This window comes from Drosophila willistoni, assembly GCF_018902025.1.
Source record: "Drosophila willistoni isolate 14030-0811.24 chromosome XR unlocalized genomic scaffold, UCI_dwil_1.1 Seg144, whole genome shotgun sequence".
In the NCBI taxonomy this organism is placed as follows: Eukaryota; Metazoa; Arthropoda; class Insecta; order Diptera; family Drosophilidae; genus Drosophila; species Drosophila willistoni.
Window position 1 is genome coordinate 2,278,958 of NW_025814057.1, and position 15,391 is coordinate 2,294,348.

The 15,391-nt window shown below is 38.8% G+C and overlaps 5 protein-coding genes across 6 annotated transcripts; 3 read left to right on the forward strand and 2 right to left on the reverse strand.

Annotated features, from left to right (window-relative positions):
- Window positions 1-366: 366 nt before the first annotated feature.
- Window positions 367-971, forward strand: LOC26528799. Its single transcript, XM_015179126.3, has 2 exons — window positions 367-584; window positions 656-971. Exons 1-2 carry the CDS (start codon window positions 451-453, stop codon window positions 822-824), a joined length of 303 nt encoding a protein of 100 aa, XP_015034612.1. The 5' UTR covers window positions 367-450; the 3' UTR covers window positions 825-971.
- Window positions 829-4,709, forward strand: LOC6639163 (structure-specific endonuclease subunit SLX4). Of its 2 annotated transcripts, XM_002062373.4 has the most exons (5): window positions 829-908; window positions 995-1,470; window positions 1,538-2,395; window positions 2,462-2,506; window positions 2,570-4,709. In XM_002062373.4, exons 1-5 carry the CDS (start codon window positions 829-831, stop codon window positions 4,552-4,554), a joined length of 3,444 nt encoding a protein of 1,147 aa, XP_002062409.2. In that variant the 3' UTR covers window positions 4,555-4,709. The 2 variants fall into 2 exon arrangements, with proteins under 2 accessions (XP_002062409.2, XP_023034915.1); XM_023179147.2 differs by lacking the exons at window positions 829-908; window positions 995-1,470 and having other exon boundaries at window positions 2,261-2,395; window positions 2,467-2,506.
- A 366-nt stretch (window positions 4,710-5,075) lies between these two features.
- Window positions 5,076-7,823, reverse strand: LOC6639054 (RINT1-like protein). Its single transcript, XM_002062372.3, has 5 exons — window positions 7,462-7,823; window positions 6,580-7,407; window positions 6,291-6,516; window positions 5,436-6,228; window positions 5,076-5,359 (listed from the first exon to the last, which is right to left on the reverse strand). The coding sequence occupies exons 1-5, from the start codon at window positions 7,600-7,602 to the stop codon at window positions 5,173-5,175; spliced, it is 2,175 nt and encodes a 724-aa protein (XP_002062408.1). The 5' UTR covers window positions 7,603-7,823; the 3' UTR covers window positions 5,076-5,172.
- A 130-nt stretch (window positions 7,824-7,953) lies between these two features.
- Window positions 7,954-10,810, forward strand: LOC6639053 (kalirin). The gene is made up of 4 exons (XM_023179493.2): window positions 7,954-8,195; window positions 8,262-8,819; window positions 8,882-9,435; window positions 9,503-10,810. The coding sequence occupies exons 1-4, from the start codon at window positions 8,063-8,065 to the stop codon at window positions 10,265-10,267; spliced, it is 2,010 nt and encodes a 669-aa protein (XP_023035261.1). The 5' UTR covers window positions 7,954-8,062; the 3' UTR covers window positions 10,268-10,810.
- Window positions 10,744-11,805, reverse strand: LOC6639052 (uncharacterized protein F13E9.13, mitochondrial). The gene is made up of 3 exons (XM_002062370.4): window positions 11,688-11,805; window positions 11,550-11,632; window positions 10,744-11,483 (listed from the first exon to the last, which is right to left on the reverse strand). The coding sequence occupies exons 1-3, from the start codon at window positions 11,761-11,763 to the stop codon at window positions 10,815-10,817; spliced, it is 828 nt and encodes a 275-aa protein (XP_002062406.1). The 5' UTR covers window positions 11,764-11,805; the 3' UTR covers window positions 10,744-10,814.
- Between the last annotated feature and the right edge of the window lie 3,586 nt (window positions 11,806-15,391).

Consider the following 15,391-nt stretch of genomic DNA (forward strand, 5'->3'; position numbering starts at 1 on the left):
ATTATATCTAACAGAAGAATATTTTAAAAAGAGAATAATGTCGAAAGATGAGTAGTTTGGAGAGCTTTTTTAAGTTTTCTGCAAATATTGTTGAAAGTCACAGTATTGCTCAACACTAAACAATTGTGCAGACAGGTGCAATAGCAACAGTTAGGGATGTCGAGTGTTTTAAATTTCACATAAACAACAAAGAGCTATAAAGAAGAAAGCTAATTACAATACGAATGGTATAGCAATATAATTTGTAAATAATTGAAGCTTTATTTTAATCTAGTAGTTTATGTAACAGCTCAAATGCTTCAATTTGTTTGCTTTAAAAATTTGCCTTGCTCGTTTTGTTGGCAGCTTGGCAACTCTGTTTAACTGAACGCGGCGCGTTTTGCATGTTTTATTTTGATTTTTGCTTGTGAAATTATAAAATGAATTTAATTATATAAGAACAAGGCGCTTATGAGTGTAATGGACCCCATCGATACTAGCAAAAGAAAACCTCGACGTACTCAAGGTACTCCAGCCTTTACATATCGCAATCGTTTTGCCTATGCTGTGCTTGCTGCTGGAACTGTTCTTTTCGGCCTTTGGAGGTAAAAAGAGTCGTTGTAGTTGATTTCATCCATTTATGCCCTATTCTGTTTCTGTCTGTTTATTCTATTAGTTTAACACCCATTCAACGTTACGCCAATGAAAAGCTATGTAAGACGTTGTTAACAACCTCAGAAGAGGAGTTGGATCGTCGGGAATTGTTTAATTTTGCTGCCCCAAGAACTGGGAAATTTATACGCGAGGCTCTAGAGGAGAGCGAGAAGCAGAGGACGGAACGCTAATATAATGGATAGGAATACGCGAAGGGCCAACTTCAGGAAACTCCAGGAGGCGGCCAACAATAACAACAATGAGCCCAATGTGGGGTAATTTTAATTTCTTTTATTGTATTGTTACTGTTAATTGTTAATAAAGGAATTAAAATTGCATTTTCTGAACATTTTTCTTTAAGGATATCATCCGCCCTATCATTGTCGGCTTACTTTGACAATCAGGAAGCTAAGAATTCTGCAACAAATCCTTCCAGTGTGAGGAAAACAAAAAGTAATCAAGTTTTTGAGCAACCCGGCCCCAAGCCCAAAAAGGCTCCAAAACTTAACGCAAAAGGTGTCAGCTCTCGTAAAGGAAAGGCGACCACCAAGAGCAACCGGAAGCAACCCAGTATCAGTGATTTCTTAAGGAATGAGCAAATCTTCTCAGAAGTCACAGCCCAACATTGCTTGGCTGACAATTTTAGTCCCGATGATATAGAAATGGCGTTGGCCTTATCCAAATCAGAAGCGGATAAACTGAGAAAACAATGTCCAATGCACAATGGGGATGAAGACGAGGTGGTTAATCTAATAGGAGACGAACGACCAGAGGGATCTTCGGAATCGATTAGGCGTAAGCTACAGAAATATGGCTTTCGTACGGCAGCCAAAGAGGGTAAGTTACCAAGAAAAAGATGCCATTGTCACAATCTGAAACTAACATAACTTACAAAATTTTTTAGATTATAATCCTTTAGCCTATGCAGCCGCATTGCCAGTCCTTGGTAAACGTGGTAAACGTGCCAAATGGGCCAATAAATTTACACCACTCACTCTACGTAATCCCGAAGTGCAGCAAAAGAAATTTGAGAAAAAAGTCGCCGCTCTCCTCAAGGAATGTGATGTGAAGACGAAACATGTAGAACTTGAAATGCCTCCATATAAATTGATAAGTTCTCATCTCCAACGACTAGAAGCCACTTTAGAATTATCTATCATAAGGGAACCAAGTGAAGATCCAATCGAATTGAATGTATATTATGTTAAAGACTTGATAGAAATAAGCTATACGCCAGCTGAACATTTGCTCAAAGATTGGTCAGCCATACAAGGAAGAGACTTGTCACCAAAACGTCTTAATCCAAAAAGTCTAAAGCGCTTGGAGCAGTTTGACATGGTTTATAAGGATTTGGAGAAACATTTTGATAATGGGCGAATCAAAGAAATGGAATTGGATAACTTGGAACAGTTGGTTATTGAGAACATGGTTGAAGATGTCTCGCAAGTAGATGAGCCCGAACCAATTCCTTCTACTAACAGCAGTCCTCTGAAGGAGCCACCAGATAAACGAGTCAGACTGTCGCCGGAAAAGGAAAGTTTCCTGCCTAATTCGAAGATTCCACCATTATCAACATCTAGTTCAACGAGTCTAAGTTTGCCCCAAAGTGCCACCAGATGTACTTCTCCCGATCTGTTTGCTGATTCCGATGATGATTCAGATGTGAAAAACCTTTCCCTCAACGTTTACAAGAATGTCAGTTGTCATGAAAAATCTTCTCAAATTACTACGTATGAGATCTATACCAGTTCCAGTGATGAGGGTGGGTCATATCCCTTCCTATCTGTTTAAATTTGAAATAATTATTAATTTTATTTTTCCCTTCTAGTAAAGACTGTTTCAGAAGCTACTCCACAGCAGATTTCTAATGAAGGTCAGTTACAATTATTTAAGATATTTTTAATTATATCGCTTAAAAGTCTTTTTCTTTTTCCAGATGATATCATTGATCTTACTGAAGGAGATGATAAATTTGAAAAATTGAACCATAGTATAGAATCCGATTCAGACATCGATAATCTCAATTGCACTTTGGTCGTGGCTAAAGCATCTCAAGAGCCCAAATCTTATGAAAATGAGTCTCTAGCAGCTTCACAATTGGATTTCAAAACCTCACCACTCAGTTTTTCTCACTGGGACAATACGGATAAATCAATATTAGATGCAAAAACTAATTTAGAAATTGCATCTATATCCAAATCTGTTGAAAATATTTCTCAATCGTCAATACGATTGGATTTGGAAACATCTCCGCTCAGTTTTCGCCACTGGAATCACTCTGATACCTCGAAAATGAATTCCTTTGGCTCTCGTTTAAACAATTCTCATTCATCTCTTCAATTAGATACTTTAGAAACATCTCTGCTAAAGCATAGTAAAAATAAGTCACAATCATCATTGAATTTGGATTTAGAAACGTCTCCGCTTAGCTTTCGTCACTGGAATAGCTCAGATAAATCAATGCCAGGAAAATCTCCAATAAGCATTACTCAATGGAATACTTCGGCTAAATCACTTCCAGATTCTATCGCATCGTGTAAACAAGCTTTACACTCATTCGATTCGAATGTAAGCATAGACTTGACACAAAATAGTGATAATGAAGATGGCATTTTGCTATCCGATGATGAAATAAACTATTCCATTTGGAAGGCCAATAAAACTATGGCCAGGGATCTGCAACAAGATCCAATATTCGATGGCAGTGACGATGAAGCGTTCTCACCCTTACCACAATCGATTGCCGATGCAAAGTTCACTATTGATCATTTTAAAACTGTCGAAGACTTAGATATATATTTGAAAAACTCCGGAGACTCATTCAATTTGAATAAAGAAAGAGCCGAGTTTGGAATACTAGAAGACAAAGGACTCTCGCAGCCATTTAAGACATCACAGTGTTCTGTGAAAGATTCCCAAATGGATATTGATTGGTCAGATGCCTCATTTTTGGAGCCCATCAGCAAACCTGTGTTCAAACGCAAAAGTAGTCATAGATTTCAAGAGTTTCTAGGTGAAACGGAGAAACGAAGCGGAGACGAGTTTGACGAATTTGATCGTATGGTCTTCCAAGACTCAAAAGATCCCATTATGAATGAGGATATCTTGCCTAGTGGCTTGGACCAGTTGCTAAAGGGTGAAATCAATGTGGAAACCATACCGGAATCTAAGCAGCCAATGCCCAATGAACCTGAGCAATTGGAGTTCAATGGCAAAGTGTATCATATAAGTGTTTGTAATGCGGTTAAACCGGATTTTACCAAACTCTCGGAATCGATGCTATTGCAACAGCTTTACAATTATGGCATAAAACCTTTAAAACGTAAACAGGCCATCAAAATTCTGGAATACATCTATAATCAAACGCATCCCATAATGAAAGAAGAGTTTAAAGAAAGTGGAAACAATCTGCCACGTTCCAAATCCACACCAGCTCCGCCTATTATAACAGATGGTCCATCTTGTTCACTATCTCGACAAGTTCATACGTTTAGTAGTGGCCACAATGAACCAACCAAAGTTGTTCAAACAGCAGATTCAAAGAAATTTCACGATGCTTGCGGTTCGGAACTCTTACGCTTCTCTCAAACCCAAGCCCCAAGTCTCTGCGATGATTTTGAGTTCTATATACTACAGACCAATGTAACCAAAAAGACGCCACAGCCGCTGGTACCTTTTCACATTGCCTGGCATAATCTGATTTGTGCCAATCCTCAGCTACATGAGAGTCTACTTATGTATGAGCCCATCGATCTGCAGGAAATCTATATGCATTTCAAGCAAATGGGACATCGCTATGATCCCAAGGAACTGAAATCGTTTTTTGATCGACGTTGCATTATATTTCGCTACGAATTGCCTGGCTCGAAACCACAAACGGAGCGTCACATACGAAAGAAGTCGATAAAGAAACGCAAATAAGTTAACAAGTTTAGATTTAGTTTGATAAATGTAATTATTTCTATAAGCATGAATGAGTGAGAAAGCGCGCTGTTTGCCATCTCTTTCACTTTCAGTCACATATTGTAGAGCTTCTTTAGCTATTGAATGCATTATATGAATGTTGTGTACATGAATTATTTAAGATTTCTATTTGTTTATACATATATAAAAATATTATTATTAGTTCGGTTTATTATGATGCAATGAAATGCTATATTTAATATGTTTGATTACAATTATTTTTATTGTTATAATACTTAAAAAATGGAATATATATATATATTTTTGGTTTACATATAATTCAGATTAATTCATAAAAGATATGTTAAAAAGATTTTGCAAGCAAATTTAATTTGGATTCAAAGTATTTAATTGAAAAAAAACAGTGTCTTTAATACAAATACAGAACAATTATGATAGGAAAAATCTAGAAAATAATCTAGTTATTCGCTTTTTCATTATAGTTTAGAACTACGCACAAATAATGTAATAAACGAACCTTTTGTAGTAAAATTTCTACCTTTTGATATCTTTATTAGATAAAGCATACAAAATTCCATTAATTTCTTTAATAATTAAACTAAAACTGCATATAATTTAAAACATTTTAATATCTATTCGCCTTTCGAGCACTTCAATGCATTGTTTACTATCCAAGCTTAGAATTTGTAGCTCCCTTAAAGGTTTTGCTTTCTCTTCAACCGGTTGATGACTGCGCATTGTTTCCAATAAAAGCAAAGCTGTGCCTCGGCTTGCAATTAGCAATTTAGTTGAATCATGGATTCTGTTAAAAAGAGAAAAATAGAGAGATAGAGAGAGAGAGTAAATTAAGGATATCAAGTCCATGGGAATCATCTCACCTCTTGAATAGCAATTCCGGCCGCCTGGTGTATTGGCCAAAGAGAGCAAACAGATTCCTAGTCATATCATAATTGAATTGTGCCGCTCCAGATGGCGAAAATTTGGTATTCATAATCATACTCTCTAGCATAAACTCATCGATTTGCTGAGCCATTAGACGCAACGTCTGATTAAACAAATTGGCGGATAGATCACGCTCTAAATTATGTAGAAGAGTGACCAGAACCTGAAACATTTCACCACCACTTGGTGAAAGAATGAAGGGTTCTTTGCCCGACTGTTCGGGCATCGACGGCCACGAATCGTGACGATATGCCATCGACTTGGATTTCATTTCGTTGACTGCTTTACTGGCTAAAGTTTTTATAAGCTGGTGGGACCAATGCTCCAATTCAGCGACAGCATGCTCAAATACGGAATTGATTTCAGAGGCATTTGGACCAGCCAATGCCGCATGTAAATGCAAATAGTGAACATTTTCACCCCACTCACGTAGGACCATTATAATATAGTTGATGGCATTCAAGATTGGGATGCTGCCAACAGCGCCACTGCTATGCAGTTGGACTAAGCGCCGACGAAAGCTGTCGATGAGCTCCAATTGTAAATGCAGGAACTGCAGCTGATGTCCTGGTTGTATCAAAGCACTATAACGATCCTTGATGGCCTCCAAAAGACGCATGAATTGATCAGCACATCTGGGTATTTTGAGGTCATCCTCATAGGTATTTGGATCAATCAATTCAAAGGGGCATTCCGCCTGCAGTATGTAATCCATTTTCTCAGCGCAAACTAGGTAGGGATTATGGGATAAATTATTGGTTTTTAGACAAACCGAAACTGTTTACTCTTACATTGCTCTTCTAAAGCTATCCATTTCAGGAGATACATGGGCTGTGTGATGACAGAAATGGCGCTGGGAAAGCTTGATGGATAACCAAAAGTCTCACGCAATTCCACCTCAAAGGCCAAAGTTTCATCTAGCAGATGTGTAAAGAGATGTTGCTCCTGCACTATTTGCTCCATATCCAAGGCTAGTTTCTCTATGCTCAATTGGACTAAGCCGCGCATAAATTCCAACTGAAATCACAAAATTGGTTATATCACTGCATAGGAGGAGGAGCATACCAGCCTTTAGCTTACTCTTAAATTATAGTCCAATTTGCCAGCCTTTGTGGCGGACATTTGGAATGTTTGACCAACAAACAAATGCGTCTCTTTGCCCCAATTGAGAATTTGGGTATAGAACCATTCGGGCTTGTCCAGACGATTGGTTTGTCGAGCTCCAGTAAAATGGTACATAAATCGCTGACGATACGGTGCCAATAGAAGTTGTACCACTTGGTTTATGGGCGGGCAGAGTATACTCGGTGTTATAGCCGTCAGAGAGATATGCTCTTCGGCTGGCGATTTGATTAGAAACATGTACTCAGCCAATAGTTGAGCCTTCGCCGTGTCTCGGCCGGGGGAATAGTTCAGTGGTTGCTGCTCTGCATGGGCCCATCGCATGGCTTTCAGTACTGCTTCGAACTCGGTGGATAAACGGTTCAATAGCAACTTATGCCAATAGATGGCAGTACGTTCGGCAAAGGATTTCAAGTACTGAGCTTGCACAGCATGAAGACGTCCAACCACACTATGCTCGCAATCGTTGCTCTCGTAAAGAGTCAGATAGATGTTAACCAATTTAGCCTCATCCTTGCCATTGATGCTGCTTGCCAGAGCAGAACTGATTTCTTGTATATCTTGAACTATACGTAAATATTGCGTCAGACGTTGCAGTTGTCGCACTTGTTGCAAATCCTCCGCCACGCCATCTAAAGCGGGTTGCCAATCCTTCAGTTTTTGCTTCAATTTGGCTTCGAATTGGCTGAGCTTCTCCAGCTCAAAGTCGATACTCTCGCACACCTGTTGCTGGCACTGGAAGGCTGATTTGTAGCAGGACACATTCTGAGGATCTCCATAGTTAAGCTACAAACGTATTGGACTTTAATATGGAAATACTTTGAGCTGAAACTCACTTACAGTCTGGTAAAGATTGATTATTTGATCCTTATAGTGATCCCTGAGGTGGGCTGCTCGATTTAGTCGATTTACGTCCTTGCCAATCTCCTCATTCAGGCGCCGGACAATACGCAGCTCCATATCAGTCAATTGGGCAGGCATTTTAGAACAGTAATTTATAATAAACAAACATGCAAAGGTAAGTAAGGTGCTAAGAGCCACGGACACGTAAATAGAAATAAAAATTTGTTGTTATTTTTTTTCGGAGTGTGCAGCCCTGCTAATTTAAGCTATTTGTGTGAGCTAGTTCCACTATACTGTGTCATCAAAAGTCAAATTAATCAATTAAATTTCGTTCGCCATAGATGCGCCGAAAATGCTGAGTTTTTAATCGTTTCGAATATATTTTTAAGCTGAATGTTTTCCAATTAATACAAATTCATAGTTAGATAATCCAGTGCTAAGGTGTTGATATTTTTCATGGTTATCGCTTTCTGAGCCATATTTATCGATATTAGCGGGTTTTGTTTGAACGGGCAGCAGCAGGTGCTGGCGTCGCTTTTTTTTTTTTTGCTTTCGTTTGGGTTTTCTTTTGTGCAAATTCGGGATAAGCTGCACAATAATGTATACGCCCAGGCAGAAGCATCATGGTCAGGCATTTGCCTCCTCACCGCAAACGCCAATAAGCTTTAGCCGTGAGTTGCGTCAAGTGTTGCAAGAGCGGAATTTGCTAACAGCCAAATCGCGAAGGAAAGGTAAAGGATTAATTTAGGAGGATATCATGGCCAGATGTTAAATGTTTGTTTGTGTGTTTTTTCTAGTATGCTCTATGCTGGATAGTAATTCGAGTAGCCCAATCGGTTCACCCAATCCAGAGGCAGGGAAACGTATGGGATTTCGTCTGCAGGCTGTAGAGGAAATCATATCTTCGGAGAAATCGTATCTGGAGCAATTGGAGATCTTGATGAACTACTTTGTCAGGCCACTGAAAGAGCAAGCCATTATCGATGGGACCAATCATACAGCACTTTTTGGACAAATTGAAATGATTCACAATCTAAATGGCGAATTCCTTAGGGAACTGCAGGCCAATATGGAAAATGTGGCTCAGGCTTTTCTGAAAATGGCCCCCTTCTTCAAGCTATATTCGGTCTATGCCTTTGATTATCGTGGTGCTTTGTTCATATTGCAGGATTTGATAAGTAAAAATCCAGTTTTTCGAAAATTTCTTGAACAAACCGAAAGTCGTCCAGAAGTTCAACGCAAACTCAATTCCCTGATGATAGTTCCCATACAACGAGTGCCCAGATATAAATTACTTTTGGAGCAAGTTCTGCTTTACACCAGTCCCGCCGATGCCGACTATAAATTGCTCAAGGGTAAGACGAGATCATTCCCAAGATGAATATGTTGTCATTTTATTTTTGTTTTCTTCCCCCAGAATCCGTTAAGGAAATCGAAGCAACTGCTTCACATATCAATACTTGCGTGGAGGAACAGGAAATAACACAATATTTGATTCATTTGCAAAATTCCTTGGTCAATCGTACACCAAATATAGTGAAACCGTCTCGTCGCGTCATTAAGGAGGGAATCCTTCAAAAGATCACCCACAAGGGTACAGAGATCAAGCGCTATTGTGTCCTTATGTCCGACATATTCATGTACTGTAAAATGATTAAGGACCGACCATCAAATACTGTCGTTGAGAATTCTCTAGAATGTTGTTGCATTTTCCCTCTCAAGAAGTGCAAAGTGTATGAAATGTTGCCGGGTAATTTCAAACTGACTTGTCAAAATGATGGCATCATATTTGGGGCTGGAGATCTGCAACAGTCTCGCACATGGGTGAGCTTCATACGGGATGCGATTGATTTGCATGTCCAATGCCGCAAAACTTTGCGCAAGGATTCCAGCAAGAGGACACCCATACGGAAAAAGGATATCAAGAAATTCGGTTCCGATTATGTACTGAGTCCCAATAAACGAAAATGCGTGAGTGCAAATGCAAGGAGAATGCATATAGTTTGATAGTTGACGCTAATTTCGAATTTCTTTGCAGGAATATGAGACCATATTTCGCAATAAAAATCGCTCCGAGGAATCCGAAGAGGAGGAGGAGGCCAAACCACAGAGTTATTGCTTTCCGGGTAAGCGTAAAGCAACTCCATTTGTAAGCCACAACAAGGTGAAGAAGCGTCCGGCTCCACAGCCACCATCATCGCCTCTTGCTGCTGCTGCTGCCGCTGCTCCTTCTTCCACTTCAGTTCATCTAAGAGGAGGAGAAGGAGGAGGCTGTAAGGAGAATCGCATTTCTAAGCTCTATAAAATGATTGCCACTGGCGATAAAATGGCACATAATGTTCGCGGTATACTTAAACGCTCGAATGTCACAACACCGGTCAATCATGGTCCAGATAATGATCCCACTTATGGTTTTGCCAGTCGTTATTCCGATTCGAAATCTTACTTTCGTGCTCATAATGTCGACAATACCATACCCTCAGCTCTGAAGCGCGAAGATCTCTTCGATTCAGATCTGGGTAATGGTAATTTTCAAGATATACTCTTTCCATTGCGTTCAAGTGGCAGCAGTCAAAAGAGCGCAAATGCTGGAATTGGTGGATGGACAACTCCCGCTCAGGAGCAACAAATCTTTTCACCACCCCAAAAGAAGCGTGTTAAATTTGATGATACACTTCACGATGCAACATCCACGAATTCAAAGGAACAGCAGAAACCTTTTGTATTTTCCAAAGTGGAAAGCAGCGCCAAAACCACTTCTTTGCGTGAACGGATTTATGACTTCTTTGCCAATCTCTTTTAGAGATTTGGCCATTCCAATTATGGTATATATATATATACGTATATATCGGCGTTACAAGACTTTAAGTGTACACTGAATCATACTGGAGATGGACAATAGAAAGTTTAATACTTCATATCCTATTCCCAGATTCCCCTTAAAGACAACTGATTCTTTTTTGTTTTGGAAATATCCATTCCTATATAGTTTTCTATATGCAAACGTAAGACTTACCCAAAATTTATCCCCATTTTCTAAATGTTTAAGCGTCGTACAAGTTGAGTGCTTATTATACGTTTTTGTCAATTTATATTAAAAAAAAAAGATTTATGCAAAATTTGTTGGTTTACGTTAAGTGTATATGATAGTAACCCTTTGCTTTTGAAAGTGGTTAAGAGATTAAATGAGATTGATAAACTTAAGATAGGAAATCATACTCATTTACCATCTGGCGACCGAATATTTTTGGTTCTATTTTCTGTTTTGCGCATTAAGTTCAATTTATTATTTTATTAATGTTTATATGCTCAAAAAAATATCAATAAATCTCTTTACACCTGCTAATTATTTACTTTGACATTCTAAGTTCACAGATTCTTCTCATAAAATCCGCCACAGCCTCTTCACTAAGCTCCTCCTGCCATTTGCCATGACGTTTAAAATGCGAACCAATGATCATGGCCTGAGCACCATCAAAGTACAAGTCCACATTATCCTTGGTAACACCGGAGCCAATAATGAGGGGTACTTTAATTCTGCCCGAAAGCTCTTCTAGATCTTTGGGACTTGCTGCCTGGCCAGTTGCTGTGCCTGTTATGATGATGCCATCGGTGAGAAAGAATTCCGCTGCATGAGCAGTCTCTAAAAGGCTGACGTCCGCTGTGATCGAGTGTGAGCTGTGCTTCTTTTTCAAATCCGTAAAGATCAGTACATCTTGGGCATCGATTAGCCTTCGATAGCGTAACAAATCCCCAGCGCAGGCATCAGTGTAACCCTCATCGGCGACATGACCAAAAACAAAGCCCTCGGAGCGTATGAATTGCAATTGACTGGCCTTTGCGATGGCCAGGGCTTGTTTATTGCCACAGGCCAGAACTTGAACACCGCAGGGCACATGCGGTGGCATAATCTGGCGCACTGCCTGGCCCACACGTGTCATGCAGGCAACTATTTCGGGTCCCAAAAGGCGCTCCGGGACATAGGGAATATCATGCATATTTTCTATGAGGACAGCATCCTGAATCGACAGATCGAATACATTATCAATTTGCCTTGATCAAGTTTTTGTTTAGTTACTACTGACCAGTTGGTGTTTCTTGTACAATTCCGCCTCATAGATGGCCTTCTCTATCGTCTGTTTCCATTTTCCGGCATAATTTGGTGTTCCTAATTGTTATCCCAGATAACATTATTCTTGCTGGCTATCATTGTTGCCCCTCACCTGGCAGCCCATCGACATGTATCATGCCAATAACTTTGCATTTTTGTTGTCCAAATATTTGACTAAATCTTTGCATGTTTTTTTTTAAAGTCTTATAAAAACGATAAGCGATTGACGATAATTAATCGTTAGATGGCACTACTGCACCGATCGCAATATGTGTGAGCGAAATGGCATTATATACATAAGCATTCAAAGATTTTACAGTGGGCTCGCAGACAAACTATAAGCTTGAAGATTAGTGTACAGTGTTAGTGTTGATTGTTAAATGACTAATAAGAGGTTTTTAAGAATGTTGTAAGTTTAAAAAAATGATAATTTGTACTAATAAATTTTCAAATGTAAATTATTTAAATGCATATTTTACATTAGTCAAATATGCGAAGTGCCACTGTTAAAAGCGTTCAACGGACACTGATCAACACTGTTAATTCGGTTTACCGTTCACTTCGGAGTGCAACATTTAAAATAATTTAGTTGGTGGTGTTTTTTAATGCATTTAAAGCAACACACGAAAAGTGGGTTACAAGTAAATAATTAAATTAACTGCCACATCGGTAGTTGTGGCTTAAAAGTTTTTGCCTTTGTTTATACGACAATATGGTGGCACGCGGCGGAGCAAATAAAATACGAAACGAAAAGAATATATGTGAAAGAGAGAGAGAGAGGGAGAGAGAAAAAAGCGGGATCCTGCGTGGTGCGTACCCAGCTTAGTGGTAAGTTAAAAAACTAAAATATCAGTTGTAGTTAAGATAAGTTTAAGCTTAGGATTCGTTTTCAATAGAATGGCGAAGAACATTTTAGCATAACTATCCTTCCGTCAGGGCCAGTGCCAAAAAATTAAATTTTCGTTACAACAAATATGGACCAACCTTTTGGGAGGTTTTTTTTTGTTGGAAATATTGTTAAAAAAAAAGGAAAGAAGAGGAAAAGGGAACTACCAAGAGCCGTGCCTATGTCTGATTGCTTGTGCTTAGCGGAAATGCCTGAGACCATTTAACGGACCTACACCACACACCAGCCACTGTCCAGGTCCGCTCCGTCCCGCTCGCCTCTGGCTACCCAACAATCTGCTCCTTTTTATTTGGCGCTGCACGCGACAGCATTTCAATTATCACAGCGAATCCCGTTTCCTTTTTACAATTTTCCCCTATTGTGTGTTTTGTTTGGAAATTGTTTTGTTTAGATTGCCAGTTATTACATGTGTGTGTATGCTTTGTGTGTGCGTGTGTGTGTGTATGTGTGTGTGTGTGTGTGTGTATGTGGGCTATTTACTTTATGTAAAAATTGATTTTTATTTTCTCTGATTGTTATTGTTTTAATGGACGCTGCGGGCGTATCAAAATCAACTATGTATGTATATTATGTGAGTACATTTGATTTTTGGTAATTTTAAATTGTTCAAGGACGAATTTAACTTTTACTCAAGCACATGTAGGATCATGTCCTTGAGCAGGTTGAAAAATAAGACGGAAAGGAAACCTCTAATGCTCTTGCAGCATAAACTCTTATTTTGATGGTCGCTCAAAGGAATAGATTTTGCCCATAATTGATGCTGTCCTTTGCTCTTGTGGGGAAGTGTATAAGGAAAGTGAGGATTTTACACCTGCTTCGGTAAACAATATAAATTATTTATAACCAACACCGTTTCCACATGCTACACATGGACTGCTTTTTGTTGTATCCAACATACATACATACATACATACACACATATATTCTATATAGCCATTTGTTGGTATTGTTGGTGTGTTGTTGTTATTGTTTGCCGTTGTTGTTGTTATTTGTAGTTGCAACAAGTTGTTTCCGTGTTTGCCTTTTGTTGTCCGTGTTGGGCTTGTTGTCGAGATTATGCGAAATATTCCAGCACATACACAGCCACACACGTGCACAACTATTTCTATATATGTATGTATGTATGTATCTGTTTGCACCTCACACATTGTTTAGTTAACAAACAAAATGTACAGGATATCCTTTTCTGTCCAGTCAAGGGCGTTTTCGCTGTCTCTCTCTCTGTCTCTGCCTCTCTTTTTTCCCATCCTTCCCTAGGAGTTTCTAATTAGCTGGCCATAACTTTAGACAATGGCCAACAAGGAACAACAAACAACTCAAAAAGTCCGCTCAAAATTTAATGAAAGTGCTTACACTCTCTTCCCTCACTTTACCCTCACCTACAGCCTCGTTTCCACTTTCGCCCTTGTCTTGTGCTGTACTGGCTTTGTCTCCGTCTCCGTGTTCGTCTCCGGTTCTCTTCTACTCAAAACTACTCGGATAAAGTTTTGTTTTTTTGGTCTCCACCACATAAATGCTTTCAATTTTTGCACTAATTAAGCTAAAGTTGTTTTTACTTCATGGAAAAAAAAAATAATTTTGACTTATTGTTGTTGCGCGCAGAGTTTAACTGAGTTTCGAAAACTAACCATCAATTTAAATTGGATTAATTCAACTGTTTATGCCCAACCGGGCAACACAAGGGTTAAAGGAGGCGGAAGCTTTCACCTCGCGCCGCTCTCCCGATGGTGCCCATCGCTCTCCCCACGAAAGAACTCCCCACACTTCGCTCCAAGCGGGGCTTGGTGCCCTGCTCTTAATTAAGCTAGTTTTAGTGTCAAACTTACAAGTGAATAAAAAAGAACATTGAAGTGAGATTGCTGCAGTGCCCAATTTCTTGAAGGAAGACATTTTAAGGAAAAAATTCATTTAGCTGCCTACTTAGGAAATTCAACCCCCCTACGAATACATTTGGTCCTTCGAGCCGGATACTAAGATCCTCTCGAACCACTAGCATCGGTGGAATTTCATCCATATTTCAAGCTAAGTAATTTTTTTGCAAATTATAGGTATATGAGTACATGTACATGCCTCCAGCATCCGTACCCATACTCACATACATATAATTGTTGCCATTGATTCTCCTAATCCAAGTAAAAATTACTTTCGCGCAAATTTTTCCTCCTCAAAGGAGAGAAAATTTTGGTCCCCAAATTTTCATACATATATATGTGTCCAGTACATAAGGCGCCATATTGGTTCGCCCACTTCAAGTTTTTTCCTCGCACTTTGGCATATATAGGCCAAGTATATAAGGCGCCATATTTTATTTGCCTATTTCCAATATATATTTTTTCGCAATTTCAAAAAAATATTAACACATATGTATGTATGCAGTGAATCAAACCTACGAAAAAAGTGATCTCCTACATATAAGATATATATGTATATGCAAGCAGAGTGTGTGAATGTGACAAAAATTACAAACATATCCAGTGCTACATTAAATCCAAAAATAAAGGTTTTGTGCAAATACAGTCCACTCCTGGGAAAAGTGTGCGCGCAGTGAAAGGTGGTTTTCAACGAAGAGAAGAAAATTTTCAATACAAATAATAAAGATTTTTAAAAAAAAAAAAACGAAAGTGAACCACCCTCTCACATATAAAAGCCACACTTAGACATTTCTGGTGACCAGACACCCTATAAAGTTGGGGGCATATCGGTTAGACACAGCAAAAGAAATCATATTAAAAAAAAAAAAAAAAAACATTAATTTATATAAAGAAATCCGATCCATTCACACCTCTGCATATCGCCATTCCATATTTTCATATTTAAAAAAAAAAAAGAAAAAAGAGAAAAAGAAATTTTTAAATACATATATATATACTCCAACATTTTACATATCCATACACATACATACATATACA